The 17,759-nt window shown below is 42.9% G+C and overlaps 2 protein-coding genes across 2 annotated transcripts in view; one reads left to right on the top strand and one right to left on the bottom strand.

Moving 5' to 3' along the window:
• The window catches only part of arhgap44a (Rho GTPase activating protein 44a), a 28,275-nt gene extending 14,413 nt beyond the window's left edge, over positions 1 to 13,862 (top strand). The window contains 13 exon segments of the mRNA XM_018704635.2: positions 483 to 594; positions 1,107 to 1,188; positions 1,380 to 1,460; positions 1,957 to 2,070; positions 2,167 to 2,258; positions 3,006 to 3,189; positions 4,199 to 4,216; positions 4,322 to 4,510; positions 5,701 to 5,872; positions 5,874 to 6,214; positions 8,144 to 8,289; positions 8,382 to 8,783; positions 10,594 to 13,862. Of these exon segments, the coding sequence (XP_018560151.1) occupies positions 483 to 594; positions 1,107 to 1,188; positions 1,380 to 1,460; positions 1,957 to 2,070; positions 2,167 to 2,258; positions 3,006 to 3,189; positions 4,199 to 4,216; positions 4,322 to 4,510; positions 5,701 to 5,872; positions 5,874 to 6,214; positions 8,144 to 8,289; positions 8,382 to 8,783; positions 10,594 to 10,751 (2,091 nt within the window). The 3' untranslated portion in view covers positions 10,752 to 13,862.
• Positions 13,113 to 17,074, bottom strand: LOC108902684 (RING finger protein 222). The gene has a single exon (XM_018704637.2). It carries the CDS (start codon positions 16,839 to 16,841, stop codon positions 16,215 to 16,217), a length of 627 nt encoding a protein of 208 aa, XP_018560153.1. The 5' UTR covers positions 16,842 to 17,074; the 3' UTR covers positions 13,113 to 16,214.
• Between the last annotated feature and the right edge of the window lie 685 nt (positions 17,075 to 17,759).

Here is a 17,759-nt window from a genome sequence, read left to right as displayed (position 1 = left end):
AAATAGTTAAAACCTGACTTTATCTTACCACGTCAGACAGAAAAGACTCACTCTCAAGAGCTTATATCGGCTAAAATTAAATTATTGTGAGGAAATAGAGAGAGGGCAGGTAGCAGTATGTTTGCAGAATAGGAAATAACACAATAAATTATGAGATATGTACGCATTAACAGTACAGTGACTGTGTGACTGAGGTTACTAATCATCTTGATGGTAGTCTTACTTGTTTGTGGTAATTAGACCAATTAAAATCTTCTGCTTTGAAAAATGGCGACAGTAATGTCATGTAAGTATAGCCTTCGTGTTTTGAAGTTAATGGACTCAAACATGCAAAACCACCGGAACAATCCTGTGTTATTTATCATCTGCCGATGTCAAGTGCACAACGATAGAGGCTTTTACTTTTATGCCGCGTTTATGCGCGGGTCACGTTAGATCTGATAATTACACATGATTATGTGCTTCCTGTGTGTGGGCTGCAGGGCCTCTTCAGAGTGGCTCCGTCAGCCTCCAAGCTGAAGAAGCTGAAAGCCTCCCTGGACTGCGGAGTTCTGGATGTGCAGGAGTACTCCTCCGACCCACACGCCATCGCAGGTGAACTACACCCACACAAATGCCACGTTCGAAGTCCATTTCCATAACAACAACCCCTACACTCTGTCACTGTAAGTCAGTGGGAAAAAAAAACACTGTGAGATATCTCTATGTAAAAGGCAATGATTTTTACTCAGTTTCTGCAGTGTTTTCTTATGATGTGGAAAGTTTGTTTGCACGATACAAAAGTTTCTGGATTGATTTTGGACCCAGTCAGTGGAAAAATGTGCTTCTGCGGGTGAGCATAGCAGTCTTCATCAGCTCTGCCCTCAGCACTGTTTTTCCTGAAGGCTCTCTGTTCTGATATTGCTGTCCATTTCACACATTAGCATGAAATCTGTGTTGAGCAATCTCGGTCTGGCAGCTGCACTAGCCGCAAGGGCCTGCTGTAGGGGAGTGGAGATACGGGGCATGGCCTCACCAGCGCTCTGAAGAAAGAAAACAACCCTCCACTTCTCTTAAAAAAGGCTGACCAGTTTTTTTTACGCTCTCCCTGTTTTTCTCACCCACAGGGGCTCTGAAATCATACCTCCGTGAGCTCCCCGAGCCATTGATGACCACTGAACTTTATGATGAATGGATTCAGGCCTCCAAGTAAGTTGCTGGTTTTTTCTTTTTTGTTTTTTATTAAAACCATTTTCTTGAATCATGCCACTGGCCACGATGTAAAGCAGAAAATAGTCCAAAGTCTTTATACAGAGGGCCTTAACTGCCAAAATGAAAAATGGTGACATTTATTAGGAAGTGGAGCAACAGTAAGCCGTAATGATTTTTTATTTACACAGCATTCAAGATATGGACAAGAGGCTACAAGCATTGATGGCAGCGTGTGAAAAACTCCCCACAGACAACTTGAACAATTTCAGGTCAGTTACTTGCCCTGATTTTCTGTCCAGTTAATTGTAAATGTTCCCACTTGGCTGGACTACTATAAAAAGACATAAAAGCCCTGTATGATCCCATGCAGTCTCAGTCCAACCTGCGCCACCTACAGGTAAGAAAAGTAACAGCAGCAGCAGGTTTGAAATGCATATATTCATGTGTCACCAGCTGTGGCTGTAGTGCCACCTGCAGAAAATGACTTTTAGAGTTGTAGTATTAATTGTCTGCAGGTGGCAAGTTTTAAATTTACTGCAACTGTTAATTTCTTGGTTTGTGGGAAACAACATCAAAATATCTGCAGGTTTAAACTGCTGCTGCTGTTACTTTGTTTTCCTATACAGTAGGGGGCACAGGTGGAGCAGCTGCAACCTAAAAGTGAATGAATGAGTTTGTGAGTCAGTTCAAACAGGTGGAGAAATAACAATTAAATATAGGTTAAAAACTGATTTTAAGATGCAGTCTTTCATTTGAACCCTACAGATATCTAATCAAATTCTTAGCCAAGCTGAGCGAGTATCAAGATGCCAATAAGATGACTCCTGGCAACATGGCGATTGTCCTTGGCCCTAACTTGCTCTGGACACACACTGAACCGTACGTATTCTTAACACAGCTCACGTGAAACTATTTTCACATTGTTTTATTTATTGTTTTTTTATACCATCGCTCACTCCTTTCTCTTCTTTCCAGAAACATGACAGAGATGATGACCACCGTGTCCCTGCAGATTGTTGGCATCATAGAGCCCATTATCCAGCATGCTGACTGGTTCTTCCCTGGAGGTGGGGATCACATGCTATGTATGTAATATTGTAGTCGGGCTGGGCACCATATAAATTTTTATTGATCTTCCTTCATCGTAATTGAATCGTGGGACTTAAAAGATATGAATCTTGTAGATTACAACCCACAGTTTTTGCTCAGACTTTGTTCAATTTAACGCATCAAACCATTTGCAAAGACTTCTTCCAGAATGATTATTGACTTATAATTGAATTGAATCATTAATTTCTTGATATAATATTCACATACTTGAGCGATATCAATATCAAAAGAAGTCTTATGGTTACTGTGGTTCGTTTTTTCTTTTGCTCAGCCCTATATAAATACGATGGTGCCTTGTGATGCCATAATTGTCACATAAACAGTTACCTACACCGAAACAAAAAACCAAAAACACACATGAAGAAAAGGTAACACACATGAATGAACTGTTTGTGAGTGTGGATGATGTAATTGGAACTTCAGCATCATAGGGCAACAGTAGGGAATCAGTCTGTTTGCTATTTAAAGAAGGCGACAGTTACTTCTCTGTAAAATCAGCATTGAAATAAGATCCATTATAATATTGTATTTGTTATATAGATATGCCATTTTAAGCAGGGTAAACCACAGTTAATGTGGTAAAATATTCACAATAAACAGTTACAGTTCTGTGTACTCACAACACACACCAACACACATGCTCATAAACACTGCAGTAACTACAGCATACTGTATGCTCATGGTGTGTCTGCTTGGTCCCTCAGAGATTGAATTCAACTTGACAGGCAGCTACGGCAGCCCGATCCACACCAACCACAACTCCAACTACAGCTCCATGCCCTCGCCAGACATGGACCAATCCGATCGCAAGCAGCAGCACGACCAGAGCCGACGCCCACTGAGCGTCGCCACTGACAACATGATGCTGGAGTTTTACAAGAAGGATGGGTATGATGCCAAGCGCATCCTTCTGCTGCCCACCTCTCACTCTCTCTCCCTCTCTCACTCTCTTTCTCTCTTTCCACCCACGCCTCCTCTCAGGCATCTGATATGGAATTCTTATATCTGAAGAGGGCAATACTTGCACATTAAAAATCCATTACTTTGGTGGAGTATTTACACATCCTGTGATCTAAAGTTTTTGCTCCAGTGAGTCAGGAGCCTCCATAGGCTGCAGAGAGGTGAAGATACTTATTGTATATCTCACCTGTCAACAATTTCCAGCATATACAACTACATCCCCTATTATAGGAGGAGGATTCACTGGGAGAAGAGAAGGCTGAAAACTAACCTCATTTAAATATATGGGGCTGAATTGCCTTGAGTGGCGTTGTCTCTATGGCAACGGGTCTCTACATGGAGGGCTGATGGTTACCTCTTTTTTATCAGGAAATATTTCTCCTGCACTATCTTCCCATCCTCCCACACCCAGCTCCTCCTTCGCAGTCTGGCTAGCACGTCACCTGGCCTGAGTCATTCATCCAGCTGGTGGAAAATCACTGGCAGAATTAGCACCGATGCCTTCAACATACCCCCATCAAATTAAGAAAAAAGCCTACAATACCTCAGGCATCGATCTAAATCTGTAGATCAGCAGCTATCAATATGGGGGAGGGGGTGATGGAAAATAGCTTTTGTCTATTTAGAGCAATGAGCAGCTTGGGAAGAAGCATCTGCTCTGTCTGTGTGTTTTCTAAGACCAAACAGGTTTAATTGGAAAAAAACCGAGCCTTTCATTGGCACTCAGTAGATAAGTGCAGGCTGGTTATGTGGCCTGACATCCTCTCACCTCTGGAACATCCCTTCTCCTCCTTCCTGCCACTGCAGATCTCATCTCCCCATTATATACAGTATATACCGAGTCTGTCTGAGTGGTTTAAGTGTGGTGTTGTGAACCATGCCTGCATTACTTCTGACCTCATATCCCTTTTGCCTCTCTTCTCCCCTACTAACGCAGCATTAGGAAGATACAAAGGTACCGTATCATGCCTTTTTCCCACTTCTTTCCTCACGACCCCCACTCACCTTGTAGCACTTTCTCATCATTGTATGTGACTTCTGTGTATGTGTTTGTCTCCAGCATGGGCGTCCGGGTTATGGATACCTCCTGGGTGTCTCGCAAGGGTTCATCCACGCTGGCACGCAAAGCCTCCTCCACCCCTCCGGGCATGCAGGGCCCCGGCTCCCCCGCGGACACGCTCATCCCAGAGCAGCCCGGAGAGCTCGCCACCTCCCCGTCGGCGACGCCGCCGCTGGGAGAAAGGTTTTGGTAAGTCACCGTTGGAGACGCTGTGCCCCCACCCCCCACTCTTTCCTTCATGCATCCACTTTTAATTTTTTATTGCTATCACCACCACCACCATCATCATCACCACCTTCTCAGCTCTGTGTGATGGAGATCTTTGCCTATGTTAATCATACATTTGTTAATTTTGCAACACCTCCATGTTCTTTTTGGTGTGTTTCACCTTCATGTCTCATTCTGTTGTTGTTGTTATGATTTCTCACTCTCTACATTTCCTCAGTTCTCCCTGTTTGTCAGGTAGATGTCACTGTGGGTTAAATTTTCAAAAAGGATAATGACATTTTTTGACTCTAACTCTGAAGGGTTTTAGTCGAAATATTGTTTGGAAAGTTTTGATTCTGTACATGGCACTAAGCTTCAATCTGCAAGTCCTTGCGAGCATGCTAATATTTCCAGTATCCCATTGTTGTGGCTTGGCTTTCTCAGCTTTGGTCGTGACTTATTTCCTTTTCTGTTTACACTCAGACTGATTTCATCATTTTTTGGTATGATTATCACAGTTAAACACATGAATAATCACCTCATGGTCGCTGGCTCTGCCTGTGTGGCAGACAAAGAGATAATATGGCTTCCAGTTTGGCTTTGGCTTTCCTCCCCACCTCCTCCTCTCCTGTGGCTCTTTCAGCCAATGAAAGGGTTTTGTGTCTGTTTCACACTGCCCTGGGCTGACTGCAGGACCTGCAATGCAAACAAGTCCTATAGGATTAGGGCAGATAGGGTTTCCATATGCAGCAGCTGAGGAGATTCAGCCATCAGGTCAGCTTGACAATATTGTAAAGCTGCACACCAGCACTTTGGCTCCAGAGACAGATCCTCACAGCTCCATGCAGTGTACAGACACAAGTTGATCACAGAGGGAGTTCTACACACTGTATTCTTTTCCTTTGGCAATAAAACTTTCTTTTCTTTTGCTGTTTCTTTGTGCTTGTCTTTGTATTTGCACTAAGCTCACTGTGTGCTAAGCTTGGTGCCCACCGCCCACCCTAAAACGCAATTTTTTTCCTTATTTTATTCTTCTGTTTTTGGCTACGGACCACCTAACACACTAACACCCTAATCATCAAAACAGCTTATCCTATATCGCTCCAATGCGTCTCCCTGTTCAATCACTAGAGCTGTTTCTTTTGTGCTGTCTATTCTCTTAATATCTACAGCTCAGACAACGTGTCGCCCAATCGGCCGGACACCTCTCATGCCCACCCACCCCCAGGGGAGGACCGGCCACCCCCCCCTTACCCCACCTCCTCGTGCCACACTCTCCCCCACCACTTCTACCCCAAACCCCCGCCCTGCGCTCGCCCTGTGGCACCAGGTCCAGAGTCCCAGCCCCCCAGGCTCCCCCCCGCCCCCGATGCGCTGGTCTGGCTTCACCCCCCCAGCCCCACCCCCTTCCTCCTCTTCCTCCTCCTCCTCCTCGTCACTCGACATCAATTCGAACCCCAAGCCCAGCTGTCTGCACTTCCCCAAGCACAGTCCGCCTGGTGACATGTCGCATGCCCCCCCACCAGACACTAACGCTTCACCACTCTACATCAAAACCCCCTTGGTACTAACCCGCCATGACCAGTCCCTTGGCAACCCCCCTAGCCTCCCTTCGTCCGCACCCCCGCCCCCGCCGTGGGCTGCCTGTCCATGTGCCCGAGAGAGAGGACCCCCCAGGCTGACTAGGTAAATACAACACACCCATGGCCACTATGGATGCATCACAGAGTGGCAGCTGTATCTCTCCTGTCCTCTAGCTCGCTGGCTCATATTTGCTTTTTTGCTTTTTTCTCCCCCCGCCCCCTTCAAATTACATATCTCAGATTCTGTAACATTCAGGTTGTCCGGGGATGCCTCTCATGGGGTTGCCTAGCAACTAAGGATGTTACTGGCTTATATAGCGCTCGGTTTGATGCTGGTATTGAGTAGACGATAAATACATGAGCAATACTGCATATGGCTATCCAATAGCATATGAATGTATTTATTCTACAGTCTGCAGCAATTTTTTACTAACCAGCAGAAGGAAAGCATTACTTTTTTAAGAAAGTAAAGACTTTACAGCTTATGTCCCTAAATCTACAGTATAGAACGTCTTTATACAGAATAAGCGTCTTCCAGCTGAGTGACTGTATAGAGTGACTGTGGCAGTTTCCCGCATCATAAGTCTTTGGTGTTACAACCACACAGGGCAGCGTGAATCATTACAGCAGATCTTTGTCAGCGGTCAGAACAAGCTTGCTCGATAATGCTCCCTCTCGTGATTCGGTAACTCCGTGATTTCCAATTCAGATGGCTTATTTGTCGGGGGCACACAGCTCAAAGGGACAGCAAGAGATTGCAGTTAATTAGATGTCACACAATCTGTAATGTGACTACTAAACTGCAGTATGGTTGTTCTTTGTGGGTGAGATTTCATGAGCTCAGTCTTGTATTTGCAACTATATAAGTTCATATTATTGAGTATATCCTTGCTGCAGACACTTAATGAAAAGTAAACTACATGAGAGGTGAAGATGTTTTCAGAGAAAGGATGCATAACATGAGTTCTTGATTCAGTGCACTCACTGTCCTCATTGTTACCTGCCGTATATAAAGTAGGTTTATCTTTTCAAATGCAATATGTCTGCTCTATTTATTGCACATCTTTACTATTGTTTGTATTGTATAGAAATTAACTTAATGCATAAGAAAGTCAATTCACAGATTTCTGTCTATGCATTAATGCTACCTCTACCACAAATATGTACACCCTCTGTTCACTAATGCTGGAAAGAATTCTAGGAGCTCAGTGGTGTTTTGGTCAGGAATTCATCCTGAGATTGAAATCTTGTGAGCTCAGTTCAGTTCCCAGCTGAGCTGTAGTTCAGTCACTCAACATCATAAAATTGCTTTGTTTCAGACCACTAAGCTTCTGCATCTACTGAGAAGAAATGACTTTTGGAATTTTTTGTATGATTTTTGTTTTTAGAACTCAGAATACAACACAGCTGACATGTGAAAAGTCTATTCAATTTACTGGTGTTCTAAAAAACCTGCTGTGAAGATTTTTTTTACTCTATATTTTATCTTATTTTATTATGTTATTGAACTCTGTGATTTATGTAATAATGGCAGTGAAATGTTTTGAAATGTTCATTGGTTTTTTCAGGCAGCATCTGTCTGGTTAACAGTGCCATCTAACTTCATTATTTCAGTGAAAATAGATATATTGATGTTCTCAGTCCCTAGGTAGTTACTGACTTTTTCATCGGCGAAAAAGACAACACTAGATGCTCAGTTATATTTGATGCACTGTGATTTAAACATGCAGAATTATTTGCAACTTTAGGGACTTATGTGCAGCATTTGTGACACTGTTTGATCTGTTAACACTGACTTGCTTCCCTCAATGTATTGTCTGCATCATTTTCTGGGTTTCACAAAACTTTGGTAACATTGCTAACAATCTACACAAAAGTAGTGGCACAAAAATGATGATAATGGTGGTGATGTGGTGATGGTGGTGGTGGCGGCAGCACTGAGGCAATGTATATGAGGTATACTATTCAGCCTGGTCACAGATAAATGGTGTCTGATACTATTCGCACACTAATGTCTGCCTGTCTCTTTCAGTTCATTGAAGAGTAAAGAGCTCTCCCCTGTAATTGGACACAAAGCCATCCAGGTGGCAGGTCCAACAGTCCCTCCCAGCAGCAGTCCTCAGAGCAGCAGTCAGTCCCCCCACTCCACAGAGCACAGTCCACACACCCTGCGCAAAGGTCAGCACTTCTCTCGACCTGAGCTTACGTTGACTTTTCTTGTATTTTCATTTTTTACAGGTGACTAATATTACCGTGTTGTGTGTTTCCAGGTTCCAAGAAGTTGGCCCCTGTGCCTCCCAAGGTCCCTTATGGCCAGTCTGGCGGGATGTCCGACCAGTCAACAGGTCAGCCGTCACCGGTCAGCCTGTCCCCCACACCACCTAGCACCCCGTCCCCTTATGGACTGGCCTGCCCCCCAGGGCAAGTGCCCCCATCCTCCCCTGGGCAGACCCCATTGGGGGCTCCCCACTCCCTCTCGTCCCCGCCCTCCCTGACCGGAACACTCACCAAGTCTCGGCCCGCCCCTAAACCCAGGCAGAGACCCAGCCTGCCCCCTCCTCAGCCGCCCACAGCCCCTCCGGGGCTCACTGGCCCGGCCGTGGCCCCAGTTCCCCAGCCCCTGGAGCAGGGCCTCCTGGATGGACTGTCTCCTGGGGAGAGCATGTCTACAGGTAAACATCAGCCCTTGGCAACAACACCCCCGCTACCACCACCACAGGTGGGGCTGCAGCGGCCCTCTCTCAGACTCGCTGTGGCTCTGTCCAATGGAGACGGTGGACGAGTGTAGGACTCTGTAGGGACTTGCCACTGTAGATATAAAAGATACCTGTCCCCTTTATTGACTGTTCCCAAACGATTGTCTGAATGAATAAAAGTTGCCTTTTAGACACAGATGCCTGACAATGATACAATGTTAATAGTAGCATTTTTGTGCTATCCTGTAGTGAGCAAAACTCCTGACTTATGTACTCATTGCTTGTGTTATGTGATGATGTTTCTGGGTAATGTGTGGAAACATCAGAGAAGCATAGCTCGTCCTGCTTGTATGGAAGTTGCCATTAGATTCATCATGTGCTCTCTGTTTATCTGTGTTACCCAGACCCTCACTCGGCAGAGGTAGGTCAGAGGCTTACACAGTTCACACCAGTCCAGTAACTTTCTTACTGCGTAGCAGGCGTGGAAACCTAGCCAGAGAAAAACCCCACATTATATCTACAGTATGATGTTCTGATGATGAGGTGTTCTGTCAATATATACCAATCATTCTGTCACTTTGTTATATTTATCATTCTCTTGTTCCCCCTGCTACTATTGTGTACCTTGCAGCTGTGTGAGGCCAGGGATTCAGTGTGGGCTAAGTGTGAGGGGGACTTTTAGGGTAAGCCAGACCGCCCCCCGCCCCATGCGCTCCATCTCACTGCCTGGCCTCGTGCTGTGGCTGCCTCTGGGGTCTCCTGCAGCCTGCCTCAAACCTACCTACCTGTAGCTCCCAATCAGGACAATTTTTTGCCCTATTCCCTGTTCGCAGGTTGACATTTTTGACTCTTTGCATGGTGTTGCGGTTCAACCAATAATGCATGGCTTAAGGACTTCCCAGAGTGCACCACACTGCGCTCACATTGCAGACGCCGTCGCTTACAGAGGTCCATCTTAAAGCCCTCCTCCCTTCCCTCCTTTTCGTTCCCCATTCCCAGCCCTGTTGCCAGCAGACATTCCCCCCTCCCCCCTCTAACGCTCCCTGCCACCGGTATCGGGGGGCCACAGGTAACCCCCAATCCTTCTTTGGCAGGTTCATCGCTTTTTATAACCTCTGCTCCCTCTTACTACACTGCCACGCTCCATCTCATTCCTACACAGGAGTAGTCATCAGTCTCTGCTTGGACCTGCTGCTTTCAGTAAATGCAGCAGCACTTTAGAATATATCTTTATTTAGAGCAAATATCCGGTCCTCATGAGATTTTTTCCATTGTTACTTCAAGCCCACTTGGTGTCTTGGTGCCATTTTTTCCACAGAGTTCCACACACATCTTGTTGCCTCTGTGTCAGTTTATCTGGCCATTGTTGTAAACGTGTACAGTAGTGTGTCATTGTGCAGTCATTTTGACCTGTTATTGTATTTTATCTGACAAAATATCTTGTTGTTGTCGTCTGAAAAGACACACAAAAAAAAAAAGCTGTGACATAACCTCACTGGTCGCCACCAAGTCTGTGCAGGTGTGACGACTAACAACACGCCGAAAACATCCCTGTGTAGAATGTGAAGCACATGTAATCTACTGATTCTTTCAATCAGGACAGACATCATATGCCACTTACCATGAGTCCAGACTCAAAACGATTAATATTATTTCTGCTCTCTTCCGTTTTTTACACCTCATTGCCATCATCATACGCCCTCTTCTCCTCCTCCTCTTGCTCACCATCTCCATCTCCACCATTCCTGCTCATCATACTCACCTCTCCCGCCATGCTCACCATTAGATATCTTCAATTATGAAATCCCCTCCATCAATGTCAATCTGGACAGCCTCATCGATGAGTTCAGCGGTGCCCCCTGCAGGAGGTCCCTGGCAGTGACAGACTCTCCAGAGGGGGACGCTGTGCCTGCTGAGGAGGAGCCACAGAGCACCACTCTATGACCTATGACCCTAAGGCATCACAGCTTACCAGCACCCCTATGGCTGTACATACTCTTTAACTGTCGCCGCCAAGGCCTGATGGAAACACCAATTGGCCTCACCAATGCCCACCTGAAACCAGAACTCGAACCCTCCCTCACATCTGCTACAGGCTGCAAAGAAACTCATCTCTTACAATTGCTCGCTAATACATAAATGTGACTACAAAAAAAAAAAAACACCAAAATGCCATAGTGGAGGAACAGTTGCCTTTAGGAGGAAAGACTGGAATATAGATGAGTATTACATTACAAAGATTTTTTCAGTCGTTTCTTTTTTTTTTTCTTTTGCTTTACTTTGTTCATCTTTGTTGTTTGATGCAGTGATCTGTGCATTTTTTATTTCTTTTTGCCTTATTAGAACATGCAATCAAATTGCAATATGATATTCATGAGTTGTACAACTTTTGGTTAGGGAAACTCAGAGCCTGACGTTGTTAGGAGCAAAGCCCATCCTCAGGGTTAAACAGAGAGACAGAGCGAGAGAGTAATCTGGTTATATTGCTCACAGGGTATTCAAAAGCTTTGTGCACATTAAGGAAAACGCTGAGCCAGGCAGGTTGTTTGAATCATTTAATGCAGTTTGATTCTTATCGTCACACCCAGTTTTGATTTCCCTTCCTCTATCACATTTTACAACTGTAGTTCTTTACCTGACATTTACCCTCACACAGATAAACTCACTTTAACTCACTTTATACCAGCACAGTATGAGAAGAATGTTATTGTAAATTCAAGTTTTCGAACTTGTATCTGTTATTCACTTACAAAGAAAGCACCAAGATGTGTTTGCATGACAAGCCAATATGGTCGAACTGCTTCGGATCCAGGGCCTCAGAATGGCAGTGTTTTTAATTTGTGTGACTGTTTTCGTTGTCGTCGTTGTCGTCCTTGGAGAGTAAATTTAGCCCACCCCACGTGCTGTTACAGTTTGATGATAATGGATGGATGAGTACACTGCCTTTAGGTTCTTATGATTCTCTCTCTTAACCTTGTTTCAAGTGCTTCAGGTTCAGTGACCTTTGACCCCTAGTGTAAATAAAAAGACTGTACATAAATTGATGTATATATAAATCTGAGAGGAAAAGTATATGTAAAATGCATATCTTGAATATATATAATAATAATAATATATGTGCTGATATTTATCATGTGTAGAAAATGTAATGATTAAAATTTTGATGTTATTTTTGTCCCTGCACACGATGAACAGGTCTACTGTAGATTCATAATCTTTCACTTTTAGCACCAGGTAACAACAATGCTGCAGCAGAAATGCAGAATGTTATTTCTGCTAGAAAAACAATTGTGGTCTTTCTAATTCTGCCTCCTGAGCTTTGACTTGATACATGCTAGAGTGAGTAACACACCAATGCCCTATATCTTTGCTTCTTATTTAATTTGATAGATTCCTGTGTAAATAATTAGATTACTTTGAGCCCACTTGGACCATTTAATTAATTCATAATGAGGCTAAATGTAGTCGTAAGCCTATGTTGTTGGACTGACTATAACAAAAGTAAAAATTCTAGCTTTTTCAATCAGAAAAGCTAACGTAATCAAATTCGGCACACCTGCTGTATCACTTTATAAATTTGAAAATCTTTTGCGTCCTTTGTTGGTATTCTCGCCACAGATAATTAATTAGAGATATTTCAAATTCATCAGATGACAGATGCTGCAGTGTCACTTTTTTAATTTCCTTCAGAATGTCTTAGGACAATAGTTTTTGTCAATTTAAGTGCAATTACACTGTTTACTGATCCACCTCAGTCCAAAAAGTGGTCAAAGTCACCCTCCCCAAACCTTCAGAAAAAAAAGCCATTAATTTTATTGCAAAGCAATTATCCTTTTTTTTGTTTTGTTTTGTACTGAGTTGATTTTATGTGTGAGTTAACTTCTTACAAAATGAATTCTAGATCAACCTCTCTCCAAAAGTGATCCATGGTATGCCTCAGTGTGTGTTCTCAATGGACTATGTTTATGAAGATTTTGGTGATGTTGATAATTATATTGATAGCTGTGGTGATTATATGACAACAGTTGCAAGTGCCCTCACACTGGTTGTTATTTTGGAACTATAGGCATAATCAATGTGTACTAGAGGTTTTATTGTCTGTGCTGGATCCATACATTTATACGAGGAGGCAGGGGTACCTCTGAATGTGACTTACTCAGATTTCAAATGGTGAGGTACCTGTTTTGTAATAACTAACAGGACAAATGAGAGCTAGGTTTTTTTCTTTCCTTTTTTTGGGGGGATGAAGGTTAATTAGGGCCTGTTGGCATGTATTATTATCAGTGCAGGGCAGTATTACTGTAATGCTTTTGTGCATCATAACTGGAAAATACAGCCACCTAAAAGCATGCATTCATATTCATTATAGGTGTGATTATTATGCTGCTGAAAAGAAAAAAATGTCTGTATCCTCCCCCCCAAAAAAACACAAGTCATAATTTCATTACATTTCTAATTTCAGCCAGTAAATTAACTTTTCAAGAGCATATTCATAGGAGCCACTTTTTGCACCTAATGGTACACTGTTGCGTAGTTTTATCAAGCGTTTTAACTACTGTAGGCCTATTTCCTATCTCACCTCACCACCAAGTATGTTGGTCTAAAGTAAAGCTCAATTTGTTTACATTTTGTGGGGGGGATTTTAAATGAGAAAAAAAGAGGAAAATCTGAAAAAGTGTCATGCATGCGCTTAGATAGTCTTTTGATAATCCACGTTTTGTGTCAATCACTGTCTTTTTAGGGATTGTAAGAGGGGTAAAGAATAAAATGACAGACTCTAGAGAATGTGGATCACAAGAAAATGGTCCTTCGTTGGGGTTTTGAGCAATACGGTAGAGGAGTGGACGTTGCCTGTGGATGTACTGCCTCCTTCTGCTTTCACTACTAGTGTACAAACGAAAACCTGCCGCTTGTCAAGCCCACCATGCCCACCCCTTCCTCCTCTGCTTAGCATATCAAGTGGAACACAGTGTGTACTGTGAAGCCTACCTGCAATCCTTATCAGAATGTCAGAAATAAATATATATATTAAACTCTACATTTTTAATAATCTCACCTGGTTCATGTGGATTTTATTTCAGTGTTATTCTTTTTTTTTTTACAGTTGATGATCCATGATGACAGAACTGTTACTCAAGACTTCTGTTTGCCCATAAAATGTCACTGTTTCAAGTGAGAGCAGCCCTGAAAAAGACATTGTTAGTAGCTCCACCATTTCCCTTCTATACTCCAAAACTCCCGATTAGTGTATCACAACTTTGTTTTTTTGTTTTTGTTTTTTTTTTTTTCATTTCTCTCCGTTTAATCATTTTACAACCTTTCTGATTTATTTTCTGGCAGTAAAAAGTTGTTAAAAGCGAGTGCTAACTCAGCAGTAAGATGCTAATAATCTGACATACATTTCAACAATACACAGTATGTAATATAATCAGTCATAAGGGAAATTTTACTTCTTTTTTGCATTAATACTGAGTATATTTTTCTAATAATACATCTGTACTTTTAATTAGGTAGGTAGTAGTTTACATGTAACTGTGTATTTGTACACTGTTGTACTGTAACTTTTACTTAAGTAAAGGATCTGAGTACTTCTCCCACCACTGCCTGATTCTATAATAGCATGAGCATACTTGTGGAGAGACTTTGCTACTGGCTCATTGAGCAATTTGTTTTCGCCCTCTGTACTGTCATAATTGAATCTGAATACATCCCTTGTGTTATTCTTTTTTCAGCTGTTATCTCTTCGCTGTGGCTTTTACAACTTAAAGGCTAATTTGGGTCCACACGCTGACACACAAGCCACAAAATAGGACAATGATCTAAAAAGTCTAATTCATCAAATGAATGAAATCATTTCTATCCTTCTCCCATGTTCAGAGAAACCAGGCAGGGCTGAAAAGCAGGAGGCTCTCCAAAAGTGTAACCTGTAGGACTGGCCCGGCAGGATGACTGAGGATTTGCTACAGGAGGAAACTAGGAGTGTACACGTCTGTCAGGCTGGTCATGATACTGATCATGCTCATTCTGAAAACTAGACTGTCATATGTCATGAACTTCCACCCCAGGCTGCGTAATACACTGCAACTCAGTATGTAAGTATGTTGAGACAATGTTTTAGCTCCCTGCCCAAAAACAATTAACGAATTACACTCAAAGAAATCAATTGCCATATTATCTTATTGGGTTATTTTTTTCATAACCTCTATTCTTTTCTCATTTTAGCCAAAATGAACCTAATAAAACCCTCTCTCCTGTCTCAGTCTGTATTCTTAAAGAGTTGGTGGTAATGTAATCCTGCAGTCCAGCACTGTATCTTCTTACAGCAGTGGACCAGGCTTAGCTCATCCCTATACCTGCTAGTATATCGCCTTCAGACTGCCATGGGCGCATCAATTATTTCTCACTTAAAGTTTTAAAGGTGACACCGTTTACAGCGTCTTTATAAACACACTGCAACAGAAGCTGCTCGCATGTTGCAAAGGATGTTACAGAAGGGTCTAATACAACCACTAACTCTATCCAGTTATCTGCCTGTTCAACCCTTTTCCATTTGATCTGTGTTTCAGATGACAGTGTAAAATGGAAACTGTGAGAATGTTTTTTTAAACGTCTGACACCTCTCCCTCCTTGTGATGTAAGGTCTGCCAACGTGATACCTTGACTGTTATCACACTTTGCTCTCTCACTAAACCAAGCTCATGTCTTGCAACCAAAATGTAACCTCTCTGTTTTTCTTTTGATGACACAGGCAGACACACAAAACAATCCTGAAAGTAGGATAAATGTTGTACCTAAGTTATTGCCTGCTGTATGGAGACAGGGTATCTAACAACAAGGTAACACAGCAATGAATTGAACTGCTTTAACAGCAATGGCGTTATGCAGGGTTAAAGGGTTTTTATTGCATTTTTCCCAGACAAACCTTTTCTTAAATTGTTTAAATTATACCTCCAAAGTATCCATGCTCAGTCTACCAACTTTTGGATGTGCTTTGAAATTGTTAAAATTTCCTGCGCGTTTCCTTCTCATAAAACAGGTAGAACTTGTCAAAGACAGGAATGCAACACAAAAGACTTTCTGTCAAGGCTTTCCTAACCTTTACTTTGCTTTAGACTGTTGCCTGGTAATGCACATAAAGGAGGTGGGCATGCCAATAAACTCCCTAACTGTTAAACCAAGGGGGGAAATGACAATGCCTGATAACAATGCTGCAGACTGATAGATCACCTGAATTGCACATTTTCTGTTGCCTGGTTGTGTCATTTTTATCAGTACAACAAACTGCTTCACATATTTCATTGCATAGCTAATGGATAAACTTGAGTTTGTGGAGAGTTTCTTTATCTATAAATGTCCATTCCTCATTCCCTGTTGGCACATCATAATCCAGACACCCACATCACTGGGCTAAGCCAACAAAATCCAGGGTAAGGTGGCAGCCACCAGTGCCAGTATAGTAAATGCTGACAGCAAAACGAGCAGACACCGTGCAGTTGTGCAAATCCTGCGCCTTCGCCTGCGCTGGGGTTGGACCACAGTCATTACAACACTGAGCGCATCTTCCTCAGCCATGGGTCGCCCCTGAGCGCTTATGATAAAGATCTGAGACGCGTTGTGGCTGGGGCTGATCAGCCTCTGTCGACGGACTCGCTCGGTGATCCCCCTGAAGCAGTTAGCGATCCAATTAAACCCCGTCGGTAAACTGTCCCTGGAGGTTTGCCGCGCGCTCTCGAGCTGCCCCAGTGACACAGGTAGAGGCACCTCCAGGGTCTGCCCTTCATCTGGATCCTTCTCCGTCGCGAGGGACACGAGCGCTTCCTTTTGTTTCTTGATGAATGTCAGGTGTCGGCAGATGGGGCAAACGATTGTGTCTTTGATGTTTCCATCGCTGTGGATGCTGACCAGCGTTTTGACCAGGCAGTCGTGGCAGAACACATGTCCGCAGCTCAGAGTCCTTTCAGTGCCCGACAGACACTCATAGCACACCGGGCACTCATGTGCGTCCTCTTGGCTATTTTCCTTGTACAGTGCCATAGAAGGAAGAACAACCACTGCTGCCAAACAGTTGGGCTATTACCAGAATTATTCAGTATAAAATTAGACGCCTCGGTAAATGTGGTGTAAAGTCTTCTCCAAGTTATGTTTCCTTCAGCGCATGACTTTCCTTCACTTTTAGTTGTGGGTGGAGGCGAGAGCGGAGCCTTGTAAAACAGGGCCTGTCACCTGTGGCTGCGGTGACTTGACTGATTGGGTCCCCTGAAAGCCTTATTGGCAGTTCAAGTGGCCGAGCTGGTTCACATTTCACTTTCTTTATATATGAATACTGGCTTTCTTTAATGATCTGTCTAATTTTGCTGGTGTGTTTCTCTCAGACTGTAAGCTATTTAAAATATAAATTGTTACATCACAACTTTAAAAAATACACACAAAAAAAAAATGCCCAAAGAAATGGTGTTTAAACAGAGAAACAGGACAAAAAGAAACATAAGTAAGGTGTGGAGGAGTCTTGATGTTTCCCAACCATGTGTGGTGGTTTATTACCTGACATGCAGGTGCCACCTAGTGGTCGCTGTAGTGAAAACTATGTTGTGCTACAAATCTACAGTCCATAAAGGTGGGGCTGATTCTAGCAGATCTACAAGACTTTATTAATAAAAGTTTTAATCAATTTAATCACAGCCCAAGTATTAAACATTGCAAATAACTAATAACTAAGACCTAACAAAAATTTGACCATAAAGTTTCAACTAAAAAAGAAATGGCCGAGTAATTCAGTTTCTTTTCAGCAAAAAATACTTTTAACGTCAGCATCAGCAAGGAACAATAAAATTAGTGGGGTATTCTGTATGTTACGTAAGATTTTGAACGCATTTCTATAGCCTTATTGAGTATAGACTCATATAATTTAGGTTTTATTCCAAGAAATAACTTGAATTAACAGATTCATCTTGA

The sequence above is a fragment of the Lates calcarifer genome, linkage group LG11, assembly GCF_001640805.2.
Source record: "Lates calcarifer isolate ASB-BC8 linkage group LG11, TLL_Latcal_v3, whole genome shotgun sequence".
Lineage (NCBI taxonomy): Eukaryota > Metazoa > Chordata > Actinopteri > Centropomidae > Lates > Lates calcarifer.
The sequence above is the reverse complement of the archived record's forward strand: the minus strand, read 5'-3'. Positions and strand labels throughout refer to the sequence as shown.

Coding starts and splice junctions, on each gene's coding strand:
- LOC108902684 (XM_018704637.2), bottom strand. CDS start 16,841: ATGGCACTGTACAAGGAAAATAGCCAAGAGGACGCACATGAGTGCCCG.